The sequence below is a fragment of the Muntiacus reevesi genome, chromosome 1 (genome assembly GCF_963930625.1).
Source record: "Muntiacus reevesi chromosome 1, mMunRee1.1, whole genome shotgun sequence".
Lineage (NCBI taxonomy): Eukaryota > Metazoa > Chordata > Mammalia > Artiodactyla > Cervidae > Muntiacus > Muntiacus reevesi.
This window is the reverse complement of record NC_089249.1, coordinates 63,080,557-63,095,621: the sequence shown is the minus strand read 5'-3', so window position 1 is coordinate 63,095,621 and position 15,065 is coordinate 63,080,557. Positions and strand designations below refer to the sequence as shown.

General features: G+C 48.6%; 1 protein-coding gene across 9 annotated transcripts in view; it reads right to left on the bottom strand.

Moving 5' to 3' along the window:
• PPP6R2 (protein phosphatase 6 regulatory subunit 2) overlaps positions 1-15,065 on the bottom strand; it is a 60,894-nt gene that overhangs the window by 28,720 nt on the left and 17,109 nt on the right. For 7 of the 9 annotated variants that reach the window (XM_065945894.1, XM_065945913.1, XM_065945919.1 and 4 more), the window contains one exon: positions 3,201-3,443. The exons of 1 other annotated variant lie outside the window; for it this stretch is intronic. In XM_065945894.1, the coding sequence (XP_065801966.1) occupies positions 3,201-3,427 (227 nt within the window). In that variant the 5' untranslated portion in view covers positions 3,428-3,443. Of the gene's footprint in view, positions 1-3,200; positions 3,444-15,065 lie in introns of those variants that run through there. One more of the 9 variants, XM_065945930.1, reaches the window with a different exon arrangement.

Below are 15,065 nucleotides of genomic sequence, written 5' to 3'. Positions count from 1 at the left end.
CAGCCCTGGGAGCCCCGCGGGGACCCTCCGTAAAGCCACCACCCTGAACAGTGTGCCGTGAGGGGACTCAGGACGGGAGTGCATAGGATGCGGCCGAGAGAGCTGCAAGGCAGGCCAGAGGAGTGGTGCCCTGAGCCCAGAGCCCGAAGCTTCCCAGACCCAGAAAGGCGCTCAACCCGGAACGTGAGTCGTCTGGTCTTCTTTAATGAACAGTAATCTTCTGAAGTTCTGACTACCTGGTCTTTGTTGCAAAACCTCCTACACATCTTGGCTCCTCACTCGCCTCTTCAGAGGCGTCCCTGAGTGATCTGGGAGTCCTGTCCCCAGGGTTTAAAGTCTTCAGAGAGTCCGCCAAGTAAAACGTAATTCTCAGCTTTTAAGTTGTGCTTTTTTTTTTTTTTTCCAGTTGACAAAGACAACTCTGGAGTCTTCACAACGACAGGAGAACCATGTTCAGTCTGGACGGGACCCATCAAGGCCAGCCAGAGGGAGAAGGATGTGGTGCCAGCCACGCAGCTGTCAAGAGAACAGAGTTCGCCAGGGGCAGCAGGCAAAAAGAGAAGGACGAAACCCGGGAACACAGGAGGTGGCTGCAGGATTACCGGGAGAGGAAGGGGAGTCCAGGGCCGTCACGGTGGAGGCTCCCAAGGCCTCCGCACACCTCTCTGTGGCCTGCCCGGCTGCTCCCCAGGCACTCAGCGTCCCCCTCCTCTCTGCCCTGCAGGATGGGGTGGGGGTGCGGGGAGCCCTCCCTGGGCTGCCGGACCCAGCCCTGCCCCCCACAGGCACGCAGGTCTCACTGACTCGAGAAGAGGAAGCCCTCCTCCACCCACTGCCACACCACCGCATCAGAAACAACAGTGGGAGCTTGGCATCCACCTGCGGACTCTTGTCTCATTTCTCAAATGGTCCAAAGCTCAGCAGACAAACTGCATGGGAACCTTAAGAAAGAGCCAGAAGCATCCTCAGGAAATTCGGGCCAGCTCCTGGCCCCGGGCTGCTGCACAGGGCCTCACCTGCACAGAGCTCCTCTGGCATTAGCAGAGCAGCCAACCACTCAGGGTGGCCCCCAGGCCCCGCTCTCAAGGGCACCCCTACTTCCCGGACAGGTCTCTGCATAATCCAGCCTGCAGCCAGCGGGCTGACGCGGCCATCAGGGCGGCCATGGGGGCAGCCGTCTGGAGGCTAAGACGAGTGAGCTCCTGCCCACCACGCTCACGCCCAGCACCCAGAGGGCCATGCGGAGTGGCTCAACAGAGACCCATGGCTCAGAGCCTGAAACAGTCCAATCTGTACCCTCGGCACCTCTGGAAAATAATCCTGACCCCACATCCTCCTCCAGCTACTACCTCATCCATCCACCCAGCCTATTTCTCTTTTCAAAAAGGGCGTTTAATTTTAACTAAAAGCAAACTAATCTTTAATAAGCAAGTTAATTTTAAAATTAACTTTTAAATAAAAAAGGTTCTACTTTTTTTAACAGGCGACACGCACACGTGTTTTAACAGCTCAGTATGAGCAGGCTCGTGAGGAAGAGCTCCATCCCCACCTGCAGGCCATACTGCTGAGACAGTCAACCACAGCCGCCTGGCACCTTCTCTATTATTCACCTCCATGTCTCCAAATAAAACACAAACATCTTCAGCAACTGCGGACACTACAAACCAACCTCCTGTGTGACACTGGAGCTCTCACATCATCCGGCCCGTCCGCCCCATTGCCCTCTCCCCACCTCCATAAAATTATACCACAATTCTTAATTAAATCCCTATCTGGGGCTGCCCTTTTTGTATAAACAGGCAAACACTGTCCCATCTGTTTACTTATACGTGTCCCTGCCCAGAGAAGCAGGTTTCCTTGTTCCCTTGTTTGCGCTCGCTGACTGCCGATCTCCCCAGACTCTGACTGTAAAGCTCTCCCGGTCTCTACTGCCGCACTGGGACCCTCTGCCCAGAAGCACAACCAGCTCCCCAGCCCTCCTCCCCATCCCACTGTTACCAGCACCTCAGACAGGAGACCCTCACTCGGGCAGCAACATTACCCCTTTGGGAGCAAAAGAATTAAAGGAATGTGGTCACTGACGGTGACGAGGAGGTAAGACCAGGCACATCTCAAGAGATGGTCTGACAGTCTCTGGCCGCCCACAGGTGGCGGCCCAGAGCCCCGGCTCCCCCACAAGCAAGTCCCTGCCTCTCTCTGGAGCACTCCAGTCAGACGGATGTGCAGACCACAGCCCTGACCCCACCCCCCGCCCCTGTCGACTCGTCTTGCTTTATTGTCTTCTGAGTCACCAAAGACATCCTACAGATGGTCAGAGAGTAACTATTTTAGAAGGTCTATGTTGTCACAGCCAACAGGTCATGGGTGTATCCAACAAGACTTTACTGATGGACAATGAAATGCGAATTTTGCCATGTTCAGGCAAATAAACACTATTTTTTCTTTTTTTTCCCAACCATTTTAAAATGTAAAACCATTTTCAGTTGACAAGTCCTCCAAAAAAAAAATATCTGACCACAGGCTGGACCTCCCTAGCCTGTTCTAAGACGTGACCACACACGCCGACCCCAGTGGGACACGTGAGGAGCTGACGGCACCCTGTCTGCCCTGACTCCCTGTTGCCACCAAGCCCTGCTCCTGCACGTCCCAGGGCCTGAGTGGGATCCGAACAGCACCCTCAGAGTCAGAGGCCAGTGCTGGGTCCTTCCCACCACCCGAGGCCCTGCTGTTCACACTCCTCTGTCCGCATCCAGCCCTGGTCCCAGGTCCTCACTTGGTCCCGTCTGTCATCTCCTAACGTCACAGCTCTGAGACCAGTTGGGACAACTAAGGACACAGCACATTTCCTCCAGGCAGAAGACCCCACGGTCAAGTGGTCACATGCTGCCCGTCACTGGGGACTGGCCATTTCACCAGGCTAACTGCATGTATCAGCCTCTGTCAGGGTTCAGCCTTTTCCCAGTACACATTTACCCAAAACGCTTCAACGCACGAAATTGCTGCTCACTGCAACCTAGGGTGAGGAATCACACACGGGGATCCCCAGACCTTAAACATCACAGCAGCAAAGCCCACTGGGCCCTTCTCACACGTCAGGTGGGGTAAATGTTCAGGGTCAGTCGCTCCCTTCAAAAGCTCGGCCCCGGCCGTCCTCAAGCCCTGCCCACTGCCCCCCGAGTGCAGTCCGGCCCGGTACCCACTTGAAGCGGGCCCTCTCCTCCAGGTCCAGGGCCGGGTCCTGAGTCACAAGGCCCACCAGCTCCTCCATGCTCTGCCGCCGGCACAGGAAGTCCAGCAGTTTCCGGTTCTGGGCCTTGCACTCCTGCAGGATGTCTTCTCCATCCATCAGCTCCCGCAGTGTCACGCCCTCCTTATCCAGCAGCTTGTCAACGTGCGACGTGGCGCTCAAGTCAAACTTCCAGAACATGGTGCCGGCCACAGAGCTGCAAGCAGACAAGAGGGTCACTTCCCCCAGCCTGCGCACGCCAGCCTCAGCCACCCTGCACCCAAGTCCCAAGTCCACGCTGGCCGGCCTGGGCTGCAGGGGGTGGCCCCGTGGGCCGCCCCCGCCTCCTGCCCTCTCACCGGAGCTCCTGCTCACGGCCCCGGGCCCCTGAGGCCACACATGCCTGTCTCCCCGTGTCAGACAGCGAATACCCCTCCACCCAGAGAGTTCACGACTGACAAACCTCCTCCCAGTGTCCACCTCCCTCTTCAATCAACACTGCCCACCTCTTCCCAGATGTCTCCAAATCATGTACATTTTAACTTTCTGTACATTATCTTTGAAAAAACTTTCTGATTGAGGAGAGATGGCCCCTCCTGTGCAGCCAACTCTGAGAGTAGCAAAGCATTTCCGTGAGCGCATTTCCAGCCTGCAGGCTGAACCCCCAGCCCCACCCCACCCCCGCGGGCCCACACGCCAGGAGACCCCTTCCTCTGCTTTCATCATCCCAGCACCAGGGACCAGGGGCCAGGCAACCAGAAGCCACCCACATAGCTTAAAGCCTGCCAAAATTATCCAAGCAAGCCGACCCTAAGCAACTCCCCCTGCCCGGCCTCGCCTTTCATGTGGAAACCCCACAGAGGCCACAGCCTCAGCTACCCACCCTCCCCCGCTCCTGCCTCCTGAGCCCCGGGCTTCCCTACTCGGCCCCGCTGAGGTCGGGGCTGCACGGTCTCCAGGACCCCAGGAGGGCAACAAGCTTTGCTCTCCTCTCTCTCCTCTGCCTCCTCGCGAAGCCACACCTGCCCGGCCATCTCATAGGAAGCACAGAACAGTTCACAGAACAAACCCAGCAGGCCAAACTCACGACAACTCCTCCCGCTCCATCTCCCCACCTCCCTGCCCCCGTTCCCCGTGACCTTGCTGGGTGAGCAGCGCTGCCCCTGAAGCCACCACTCCTCCGCCGGCACGCTGGGGCACTAGACTCCCCACCGAGGGCCCCTCACCCAGCAGCCCTTGGGCTGCAGCCCCAGCCCGTCCCAGCCCCGGCTCTCTGTGTCCGGACTACCCAGGGTCTGACCATTCAGCCAGTCCCCATGGCAGTCTGTGAGCCTAGGGTGTTCTGCAACAAAGTTTTCAGTGTTGGATACAAAATGAAAAACATAAGCCTGTATTTTTTTTAAATTAATCAATTATTTATTTCTGCATTGTTGCACTGGGTCTGTGTTGCCTTTCTCTAGTTGCGGGGAGCAGGCACTATGCTTCCTTCCAACCTCATGCCTCTTCGATCTGCAGTGGCTTCTCTTGCTTCGGAGCATGGGCTCTGGATACTCGGGCATTAGCAGCTGCCGCGTGCAGGGTCCAGAGTGTGGGCTCAGCAGTTGTGTTAGGTTCAGTTGCTCCGCCACATGTGGGATATTCCTGGACCAGGGATCAAACCTGTGTCCTCTGCATTGGCAGGCGGATTCTTAGCCACTGTACCACTAGGGAAGTCCTCAAAGTCTGTATCTTGAACAAAGTCAAACCTGTATTTTGAGATTATGAATCTTTTCAGTGTTAAATCACTACTTACAAAATCATGATGATAACAGACGGGGGATTTATCTGATCTAGTATTTTTCATTGAGAGGAGTAAAGGACTCCCCACACGACAGGAAGCCCTAGTTTGTGTGTGTGAAGCCCACCTCTCAGGAGCCCCCAGCACAGGCCCCCCAGCTGTCCAGCCATGCCCTCCACAGCCTCTTGTCTTTGCTGCATTGAACTCCCTTTTCCGAAACACAGATGTCTTCATGCTCCTCTCACGTTGGCGTTAAAGCCTGTCTGGCCACAAATGTCCACGACTCACGAGGGTTCTTTTTCCAATGTGCCTCCAGGTCCTCTGGGGATTTCCTGCTGCCTCCCCAGCTCCACCCTTGCCACAAGTATGTCATCTCTCTCCCGACACAAACCACACTCTGCCTTTACCCTTCTGCACATGCTCCTGTGCTCCGGCCCTTCACCGGCAAAAACCCCACTTGCCAGCAAGACTCAGATGTAAGGCTACCTGAACATTCAGTGCAGGGACTCCGAAAGTCAACTTGCACTCAATGTCCATCGAGGCCCTAACATCTTCCTTATTTCTCTTGTGAGGAGTGCAGATGGGTATTTGTGTTGTTAGTCACAGACACTAGGGGACCAGAAAAAAAGATTACTAGACGGACCTTCAGGAAAAGACGGCTGTCCCCACACACATCAGGTGCCCTCTCTCCTAAAGCCCTACAGAATGACTTATGCACTTGGATAACACACAATCCAGGGAGGGAGACCCCCACCTAACCAGGGCTGTTTTTCCAAACAAGAACTTGCCAGACAGGGAAGCTAGAGCTGGTCTCTTTGTGTCCTGTTTTCAGCCAGAGTGGGCAAGTGTCCTGAAGTCAGCTTGTCCCACACTAACACAGTACACCATTCTCCTAGTTCATATTTGCTACATCCTGCAACATCCTTTTACTGTCAACATAGCTGTATCTTCATATTTAAAGTGTTTCTTTTCTAAACAGCACATAGTCGATATGGTCTTGCTTTGTTATTCTGTTATTCTTTGCCTTTTAATTAAAGTACTTAGATTATTTAATGTAACATGGTTTGGTTTAAGTAATTTGAAAAAAATATAACACATTTATGACAAAAAAAAAAAAGACTCAATAAATTAGGAATAGAAGGGAACTTCCTGAACCTGATAAAGAGCATCTACTAAAAAACCTATAGCTATCAGCACACTTAATGTGCTGAAAAGACGGAATGTTTTCCTCCTGAGACTGGATAAGAAACTAAGCCCGTCTATTCAAGATTCTATTCAAGATCTACTTCTATCCAAAGTAGTACTATAAGACAAGAAAAAAACACATACAGATTTTATTTTTGTTTTTTTTTTGGTTTCCTTTTCCTTTATTTTTTTTAAAAAAGCCCCTAAGTACTATGGCTTCCAGGAAGCATCAGAGAAACGGAAGTGCCATTTCTGTACACTTTGTAAAGCCAGACCTAGACGCACGCACCGCGAAGACGCCCGAGCTGCTCTACTCGCAGCTCGCAGCCCCAGGGGACCACTGGAACCGCACCGACAGGGCTGCCCGCTCCACACACACCTGTGGGGCTCAGACGGGCTTTAAGGCGCTTGTCTCCAGGCTCAGCCGGCAGCGCGGAGCGACACGAAGAGCCCGCCCACGCGCTGCCCACGGGCCTCGAGGTGGCTGCCCCCAGCCCAAGTTCGGGCCGGCGGCTCCACCGACAGGTGCCCAGGACCCCTGAGGGCCGCGCCTGCCGGCCCAGGCTTTGGTGCAGCATTTTGGTTGGGGTCGCCCCCACCCCGCCTTCCCCTCCAGTCTGGGGAGGCCCAAGGCGGGCTCACCCCCGGCAGCAACGCCCCGCAGCGCCCCCTCGAGAAAACGGCCTTTGGATCGAGGGAGAGACAAGCTGGACTTTATGACACTAACGGGCGGGCGGCGGTGCTGGCGGCCGCTCTACTCACTCAGCAGACGCGGGCCGGGGCGCAAGGCAGGGCAGCCGCCGTGGTTTCTCTTTTCCTTGTTTTACATACAGATTTTAAAAGGATGAGTAAAACTGTCCTTACTCACAGATGACATGACTGTGTAAGCAGAAAGGCCTAAGGAATCTGTATGGAAAAGAGCTATTAGAATTAATGAGCGTGAACCTAGCTAGCTTACCAGTTACAAGGTCAATATCCAAAAAGGAACCGTATCTCAATATACCAGCAATAAAAAATTTTTAACTTCTGCTGTGCTGTGATTAGTCGCTCAGTCGTATTCGACTCTTTGAAACCCCGTGGACTGCACCCTGCCCTGCCAGGCTCCTCTGTCCATGGGATTCTCCAGGCAAGAATCCTGGAGTGGGTTGCCACACCCTCCTCCAGGGGATCTTCCCCACCCAGGGATGGAACCCACGTCTCCTGCACTGCAGACAGATTCTTCACCAGCTGAGCCACCAGGGAAGACCATGTTAAGACTAGGTTTTTTTTAAACTGGTTTACTGATTCAATGCAAAGCCAAATAAATTCTAGCAGATTTTTAAAAATAGAAATTGACAAATTGATACTAAAATGTATATGGGAAAAAAACCCAGGAGAACCAAAGCAATTCTGAAAAGAAAGAACAAAGTTGGAGTGTTACCACCACGTGATTTTAAAACTTCCTATAAAGGGAGATTACTCAAGAGAGTGTGGTTCCAGTGGTTCAGCAGAAGAAAACAAAAAGACCAGATGCAGACCAACACACACACGTCAACTGACTTTCACTAAGTGTACCACAGCAATTTAATGGGGAGGTATAATCCTTTTTAACAAATAGCTCTGGAAAGTTGAGTATCTATACACAAATCAGACCTCAACTCTTACCTCACATCATACACGGATCACAGACTTAACCATAAACACTAACACTAAAATCTTTAGAAGAAAACTTGCGAAAAAAATATTTGCAAACTTGCGATAGATAAGACACAAGGAAAAACAAACTATTATTATTATTGGCTCAAAAAGCAGGAGAAGACACGCTTACAGAAGGAAACGAAATGGTTGGCTACAAGTGCCCTGGCATCTTCAGGAAACAGCAGTAGTACTCCAGAGCAGCGTGAGCAGACAAGTGACAGACCCGGAAAGAAGCAAAAGCCCCAGGAAGCTCCGCAGGAGAATGGAATGGAAGACCCATAAGTCTCCTCTCCAAACCCATGAAAAAGAAATCTTTTTCCAAGAAGGAGCTGGTTAGTAGTGATCTTGAAGAGACAGCTAGCACTGTAAGTCTTCCCAAAAGGAAGAACTCTTTCCCCAAAGGGGAACCAGACAGTGACCCTGAAGAGTCAGGAAACAAGAGTGATCCCAAGAAAAAGAGGAAATTCTCTTCCAAGGAGAAGCCACTCAGCAGTGGACCTGAAGAGGCTGCTACAGCAAGAGCTGTGGCTGCAAGAAAAAGAAAAAGTTCTGAAAGCCATACCAGGAAAATCAGAAAAGACATTTCCCTAGTGGGCCATAACTTGTAGAGACAGTTTCCAACCCACCCCCTACAGCCCAATTAAAAAAAAAAAAAAACAAAAAACCTGATAAACAGGACTTTATCAAAATTGAAAACTTCTGCTCTTTAAATGATATCATTAAGAAAATACACAGATAAATCACAGAAAGGAAGAAAATATTTGCTCTCTATATGTGATAAAGCATTCTTTTTTAAAAAGATGATTTTATTTATTTTCATTTTTGGCTGTGCTGGGTCTTCATTGCTGCTATGCAACTTTTCTCTACCTGGGGAGAGCAAGGGGTGCGCAGGCTCTCCCCGCGGGGGCCCCTCTTGTTGCGGAGCAGCACCGCGGCTCCAGGGCTCTGCAGTCTGCAGCAACAGTTGTGGTGCACTGGCTGAGTTACTCCACAGCAGTGGACTCTTCCCGGACAGTGCTAGCTGTCTCTTCAAGATCACTACTCAAGATCACTACTAACCAGCTCCTTCTTGGAAAAAGATTTCTTTTTCATGGGTTTGGAGAGGAGACGAGGGATCAAACCCATGTCTCCTGCAGTGGCAAGCAAATTCTCTATCACCGAGCCACAAGTCTCTGACAAAGCATTCTTACTGAGATAACACGAAGAACTTTTATAAAGCAATAATATGAAAAAAATACTCAACTAAAAAGCTGGACAGGGACTTCCCTGGTGGCCCAGGGGTTAAGACCCTGTGGTCACAATGCAGGGGGCCTGGATTTGACCCCTGGACAGGGAGCTAGATCCCACATACTGCAACCAAGGGTTCACACGCTACAACTAGGACTAATAAAAATATATATATTTTTAAATGGACAGAAGGTCCAGACACTGCAAAAGAAGATAATAAAAATAGCCAATAAGCACACGGAAAACGATCACCATTGTTATCAGGAAACACACGCTAAAGGGCAGCACTGGAACAGCTGAGATTAAAGCGCTGTCAACACCATGTGTCCATGAGGATGCAGGGCAGAAACTCCCACACACTGAGCAGGACTGTAAGATGGCATGACCACGCTGGAGAATTCTTTGCCAGTTTCTTATAAAGTTAAGCATATACTTACCATGTGACCCAGGAATTCCAATCCCAGGTATTACTTTAAAGAAATGTAATCATAAATCCAAACAAAGACTCCTTGTAAATGAAGGTTCACAATGCCTTATTCATAACAGCCAAACACTGGAAGCAGCCCAAATATCCGCCAACAGGTGAGAGATAAATGACGCCATTCCTACAAGGGAAGACCACTCAGCAGAGAGGAGCAAGCACCTCTATAAGGACAGACGAAGCTAAAAACCCTGGTGAGTAAAGAAGCTGGACACAAAAAAGTAAAGCTAAATGATTCCATTTATATGCAACTTTAAACAAAGCAAACTGAACCCATGGCAACAAGGAGACGAGTGGCTGCTTAGGGTCAAGGGCTACAGGAGAGAGTGACAAGACAGAGCTTTGCGGGTGATGTAAAAATACTCTGTATCTTGATCGTGGTGGTATATTTATTAAAATTCACAGAATTACAAACATAAAATGGGCCCATTTACTGTATGCAAATTATAGCTAATATAATATTATTATCACTCTTCTTTTTTTTTTTGGCTTCACAGCACGGCACGCAGAATCTTAGTTTCTTGACCAAGGATTGAACCAGCGTCCCCTACAGTAGAAGGATGGAGTCCTAACCAATGGAGCACCAAAGAAGTCCCTCAATATTATGTTTTTGTAATATTATTACAATATATTTTTTAATATTATTACATAATGTTTTTGTAATATTCTTTTTTTGGTAGTATTCTTAACAGTGGTCAAGAACCTGCCTGACAATGCAGAAAATATAGGTTCAATCCCTGACCCAGGAAGATCCCACACGTTGAGGGGCAACTCAGCCGGGCACAATGACTGAGCCCGCGTGCTGCCGTGACTGAAGCCCTTGCGCCTAGAGCCCACGTCACACGGCAGGAGCAGACCCCACTCGCACCGACGAGAAAAAGGCCAGGCACAGCCACAAAGAGACAAAACACCGTACACAACAGTCAAAAAGAGATCAAGAAATCGTTAAAACAAAGACTTAAGGCTAAATAGTTACTGACAAAACAGTTATAAAGCTAAGTGCAAGATTTAGAAAGGATTCGTAAATTAGAGAGGCTTACTATAAAATAATCTGCAATTTACAAAGACATCTACAGGATTTCAGTAACAAAAACAAAACAGAAAACAGTCTCACCCAGGGCCCCTTCCGCCTCTCTGTCAGCAGCCTGACCTCAGTCTTCACACACATCCCACCAGTCTTCTTCATGGAGACAGCAAACCACCACCTACCACTCCCACCTAGAATCGCTACAGAACTGCTACTAAAACAAGCTTTGCATTATCCAGTAACATGATAAGGAATCCTAACATATCCTTTTTCCAAAAAATTGTGTATTCACTTTGGGCTGTGCTGGGTCTTGCTTGCTGCATGGGCTCTTCTCCACTTGCAGCGAGCAGGGGCTGCTCCTCAGCATACGTGCAGGCTCCTCACTGTGGTGGCTTCTCTGGCCGCAGTGAGCAGGGGCTACCAGGCGCGAGGGCTTCAGCAGGTGCAGCTCTCAGGCTTTAGAGCAGAGGCCTAGGAGGGCAGTACATGATCTTGGCTGTTCCAAGGCACATGGGATCTTCCCAGATCAGGGATTGAAACTGTCTCCTGCATTGGCAGGCAGATTCTTTACCACTGAGCCACCAGGGAAGCCCAAGAATCCTAATATATCCTTCAATCACTGCTCAGATTTTTAAATAAAATAGAGCAGAGGTCAGAATTTGGGGCCATGTCAATCAGGAGAGGAGCATGTTAACACAGTTGTCTTACTGAAGGAAAGCAAAGATCCTGTGAAGCTGGAAAAGTCAAACACCCATAACAAAAGGTCTTAAGTTCAAGGTCACACACACACACACAAAATAGAATGTGCAACTTAATCAGGAGTAAAACAATCTATCCAACAGAAAATAGAAAAGGAGATATAAAAAAGGGAAGTGCTAGTAAAGGAAAACGTGAAACAAAATGGTAGAAATTAACACTAACATATGGCACTGTAAACCAACTATACTTCAATAAAAATGAATTCTAAAAAATAAATTAGTACTAATAATAATTTTAATAGTTGTATAATATATGGAATAAACTAGTCAATGCAAAAGAGTTTTCTCAGATTTAATTTTTAAAAAGCAATCTCCAACAAAAGACACACTTTAGGGGACTTCCCTGGTGGTCCAGTGGTTAAGAGATCGGCCTGTAAATTCGGGAGACACAGGTTCGATCCCTGGTCCAAGATCCCACATGCCACAAGGCAACTAAGCCCACGCACCACAACTTCTGAGCCTGGGCTCACAATAAGGAGAGTGCTGCAACGAGAAGACGGCCCACCCCAACCAGAGAGGAGTCCCTCCTCGTCACAAACAGCGGAAGCCCATGAGCAGCAACGAAGACCCAATGCAGCCAACAATAAATAAATTTAAAAAACATTTTTTTGTAAAGAAAAGCTCACACAAAAAAAATTAAAGAAAAGTTCACCTTTGCTCAACTCATCTATTACACATAAACCAGCACTGTGACTAGAAATAAAACTAAGGTACTCTCAAAAGTCATTCCCTTAGACTGACTATTACCTCACTGGCCCACATCAGTACAGTTCTAGGTCATTCAATCAAATGTCTCTGTGTAATAACATTCCTGAGCTTTGGTGGCTAGCCATGCACTGTAAGAAACAGGCAATCGCATCAGCGGCATCCCTGAAGAGTTCACAGCGACAGCACCGGTCTAGGTGACCTCATCTCACCACCCAAGGAAGCAGTGTAAACTGGTTCCAGAACTATCATTCAGGTAACAGCTGCATACTTCTTTTCCAAACGCTTCCTGTGTCCCAACAGCTCTGTGCTACCCTCCAAAGAGATGCCAGCATCCTCTCACTGGGCCCTCGCCTACCAGAAGGCTAGCTTTCCTTCCCAAGATGACCCAGAGGCCCACCACTGACAGCTCATCTTTACAATGGAAGTGACAGATGGATTCAAGGGATAAGATCTCATTGACAGAGTGCCTGAAGAACCACGTAGGGAGGTTCGTAACATGGTATAGGAGGCAGTGACCAAAACCATCCACAAGAAAAAGAAATGCAACAAGGCAAGATGGAGGCCTTACAAACAGCTGAGGAAAGAAGAGAAGTGAAAGGCAAGGGAGAAGAACAAAGATATGCCCATCTGAACACAGAAATCCAATAACAGAGAGAGAAGAAAACCTTCTCTTCCCTGATGGCTCAAACAGTAAAATATCTGCCTGAAATGCGGGAGACCTGGGTTTGATCCCTGGGTCAGGAAGATCCCCTGGAGAAGGTGGCTACCCACTCCAGGGGATAATCCTACGGACAGAGGAACCGAGTGGGCTACAGCTCATGGGGCAGCGAAGAGTCGGACACAACCGAGCGACCAGACTAACACTTTCACTTTGACTTTCAGTGAACAATGCAAAGAAACAGAGAAAAACAACAGAATGCGAAAGACTAGAGCGCTTTTCAAGGGAATTAGAGATACCAAGGGAACATTTCAGCAAAAATGGGCACAATAAAGGACAGAAACGATACGGACCTAACAGAAGCAGAAGATATTAAGCAGAGGTGAAGAAAACACACAGAAGAACTCTACAAAAAAGATCTTAATGACCTGGATAACCAGGATGGTGTGATCACTCACCTAGAGCCAGACATTCTGGAGTGTAAAGTCAAGCAGGCCTTAGGAAGCATTGCTACCAACAAAACTAGCAGAGGCGACAAAATTCCAGCTGAGCTATTTCAAATCCTAAAAGATGATGCTATTAAAGTGCTGCACTCAATATGCCAGCAAATTCAGAAAAGTCAGCAGTGGCCACAAGACTGGAAAAGGTCAGCTTTCATTCCAATCCCAAAGAAGGGCAATGCCAAAGAATGCTCAAACTACTGCACAACTTCACTCATTTCACATGCTAGCAAAGTAATGCCCAATATCCTTCAAGAGAGGCTTCAACAGTACATGAACTGAGAACTTTCAGAAGTACAAGCTGAATTTTAAAAAGGCAGAGGAACCAGAGATGAAATTGCCAACATCTGCTGGATCACAGAAAAAGCGCAAGAATTCCAGAAAAACATCTACTCCTGATTCATTGACTATACTAAAGCCTTTGACTGTGTTGATCACCACCAACTATGGAAAATTCTTAAAAAGATGGGAATACCAGACCACCTTACCTGCCTTCTGAGAAACTCACAGAAGCAAAGAAACCAAGAAGCAAAACTTAGAACCAGACATGGAACATTGGATTGGTTCAAAATTTGAAAGGAGTACATCAAGACTGTATACTGTCACCCTGCTTATTTAATTTATATGCAGAGTACACCATGCAAAATGCCTGGCTGGATGAAGCACAAGCTGGAATCAACACTGCCAGGAGAAATATCAATAACCTCAGATATGCAGATGACAACACCCTTATGGCAGAAAGTGAAGAGGAACTGAAGAGCCTCTTGATTTCAATGAAAGAGGAGAGTGAAAAAGCTGGCTTAAAACTCAACATTCAAAAAACTAAGATCATGACATCCGGCCCCATCACTTCATGGCAAATAGATGGGAAAAAAAATGGAAACAGTGACAGACTTTATTTTCTTGAGCTCCAAAATCGCTGCAGATGGGGACTGCAGCCATGAAATTAAAAGTTATGCTTGCACCCTGGAAGAAAAGCTGTGACAAACCTAGACAGCATATTAAAAAGCAGAAACATTACTTTGTCAACAAAGGTCTGTATAGTCAAAGCTATGGTTCTTCCAGTAGTCACGTATGGATGTGAGAGCTGGACTATAAAGAAGGTGGGGCACCAGAGAATTGACGCTTTTGAACTGCTGCTGGAGAAGATTCCAGAGAGTTCCTTGGACAGCAAGATCAAACCAGTCAATCCTAAAGGAAATCAACCCTGAATATTAATTGGAAGGACTGATGCTGAAGCTCCAATACTTTGGCCACCTGATGGGAAGAGCTGACTCACTGGGAAAAACTCTGATGCTGGGAAAGATTGAGGACAGGAGAATAAAGGGGTGACAGAGGATGAGATGGTTGGATGGCATCACCAACTCGATGGACATGAGTTTGAGCAAACTGGGAGACAGTAAAGGGCAAGGAAGCCTGGCATGTTGCCATTCATGGAGTCGCAAGGAGTAGGACATGACTGAGCAACCGAACAACAACTGGCTCGTAAACTGGCATGGTGACTCGAGATATCTCTGGTTATACCTGAGCTCCAATACACTATAAGCGTTCCTGTCATATCCTGACAATGCCCTCCAGTCTCCCTGGAATGCCAGGCAAAGTATTACCATTATCTTCCTTCCAGACTTTTATCCAATAGCCAAATAAAGAAACTTCAAGTGCTGCTGCTTCTTTGACTTTTTCTGGTTAGTACAACCATCAGAGAGAAGGCAGCTTCCAAACAGAAATGCTGCCCATACGACCACGAAGTTCCATGAACAGAGCCCTTCAGAAACAGACATTCTGTGGTAGAGACTGTTGCTAAGAGAAAAGGAGAATCTGACCACAGGTCCGTTTCAAGT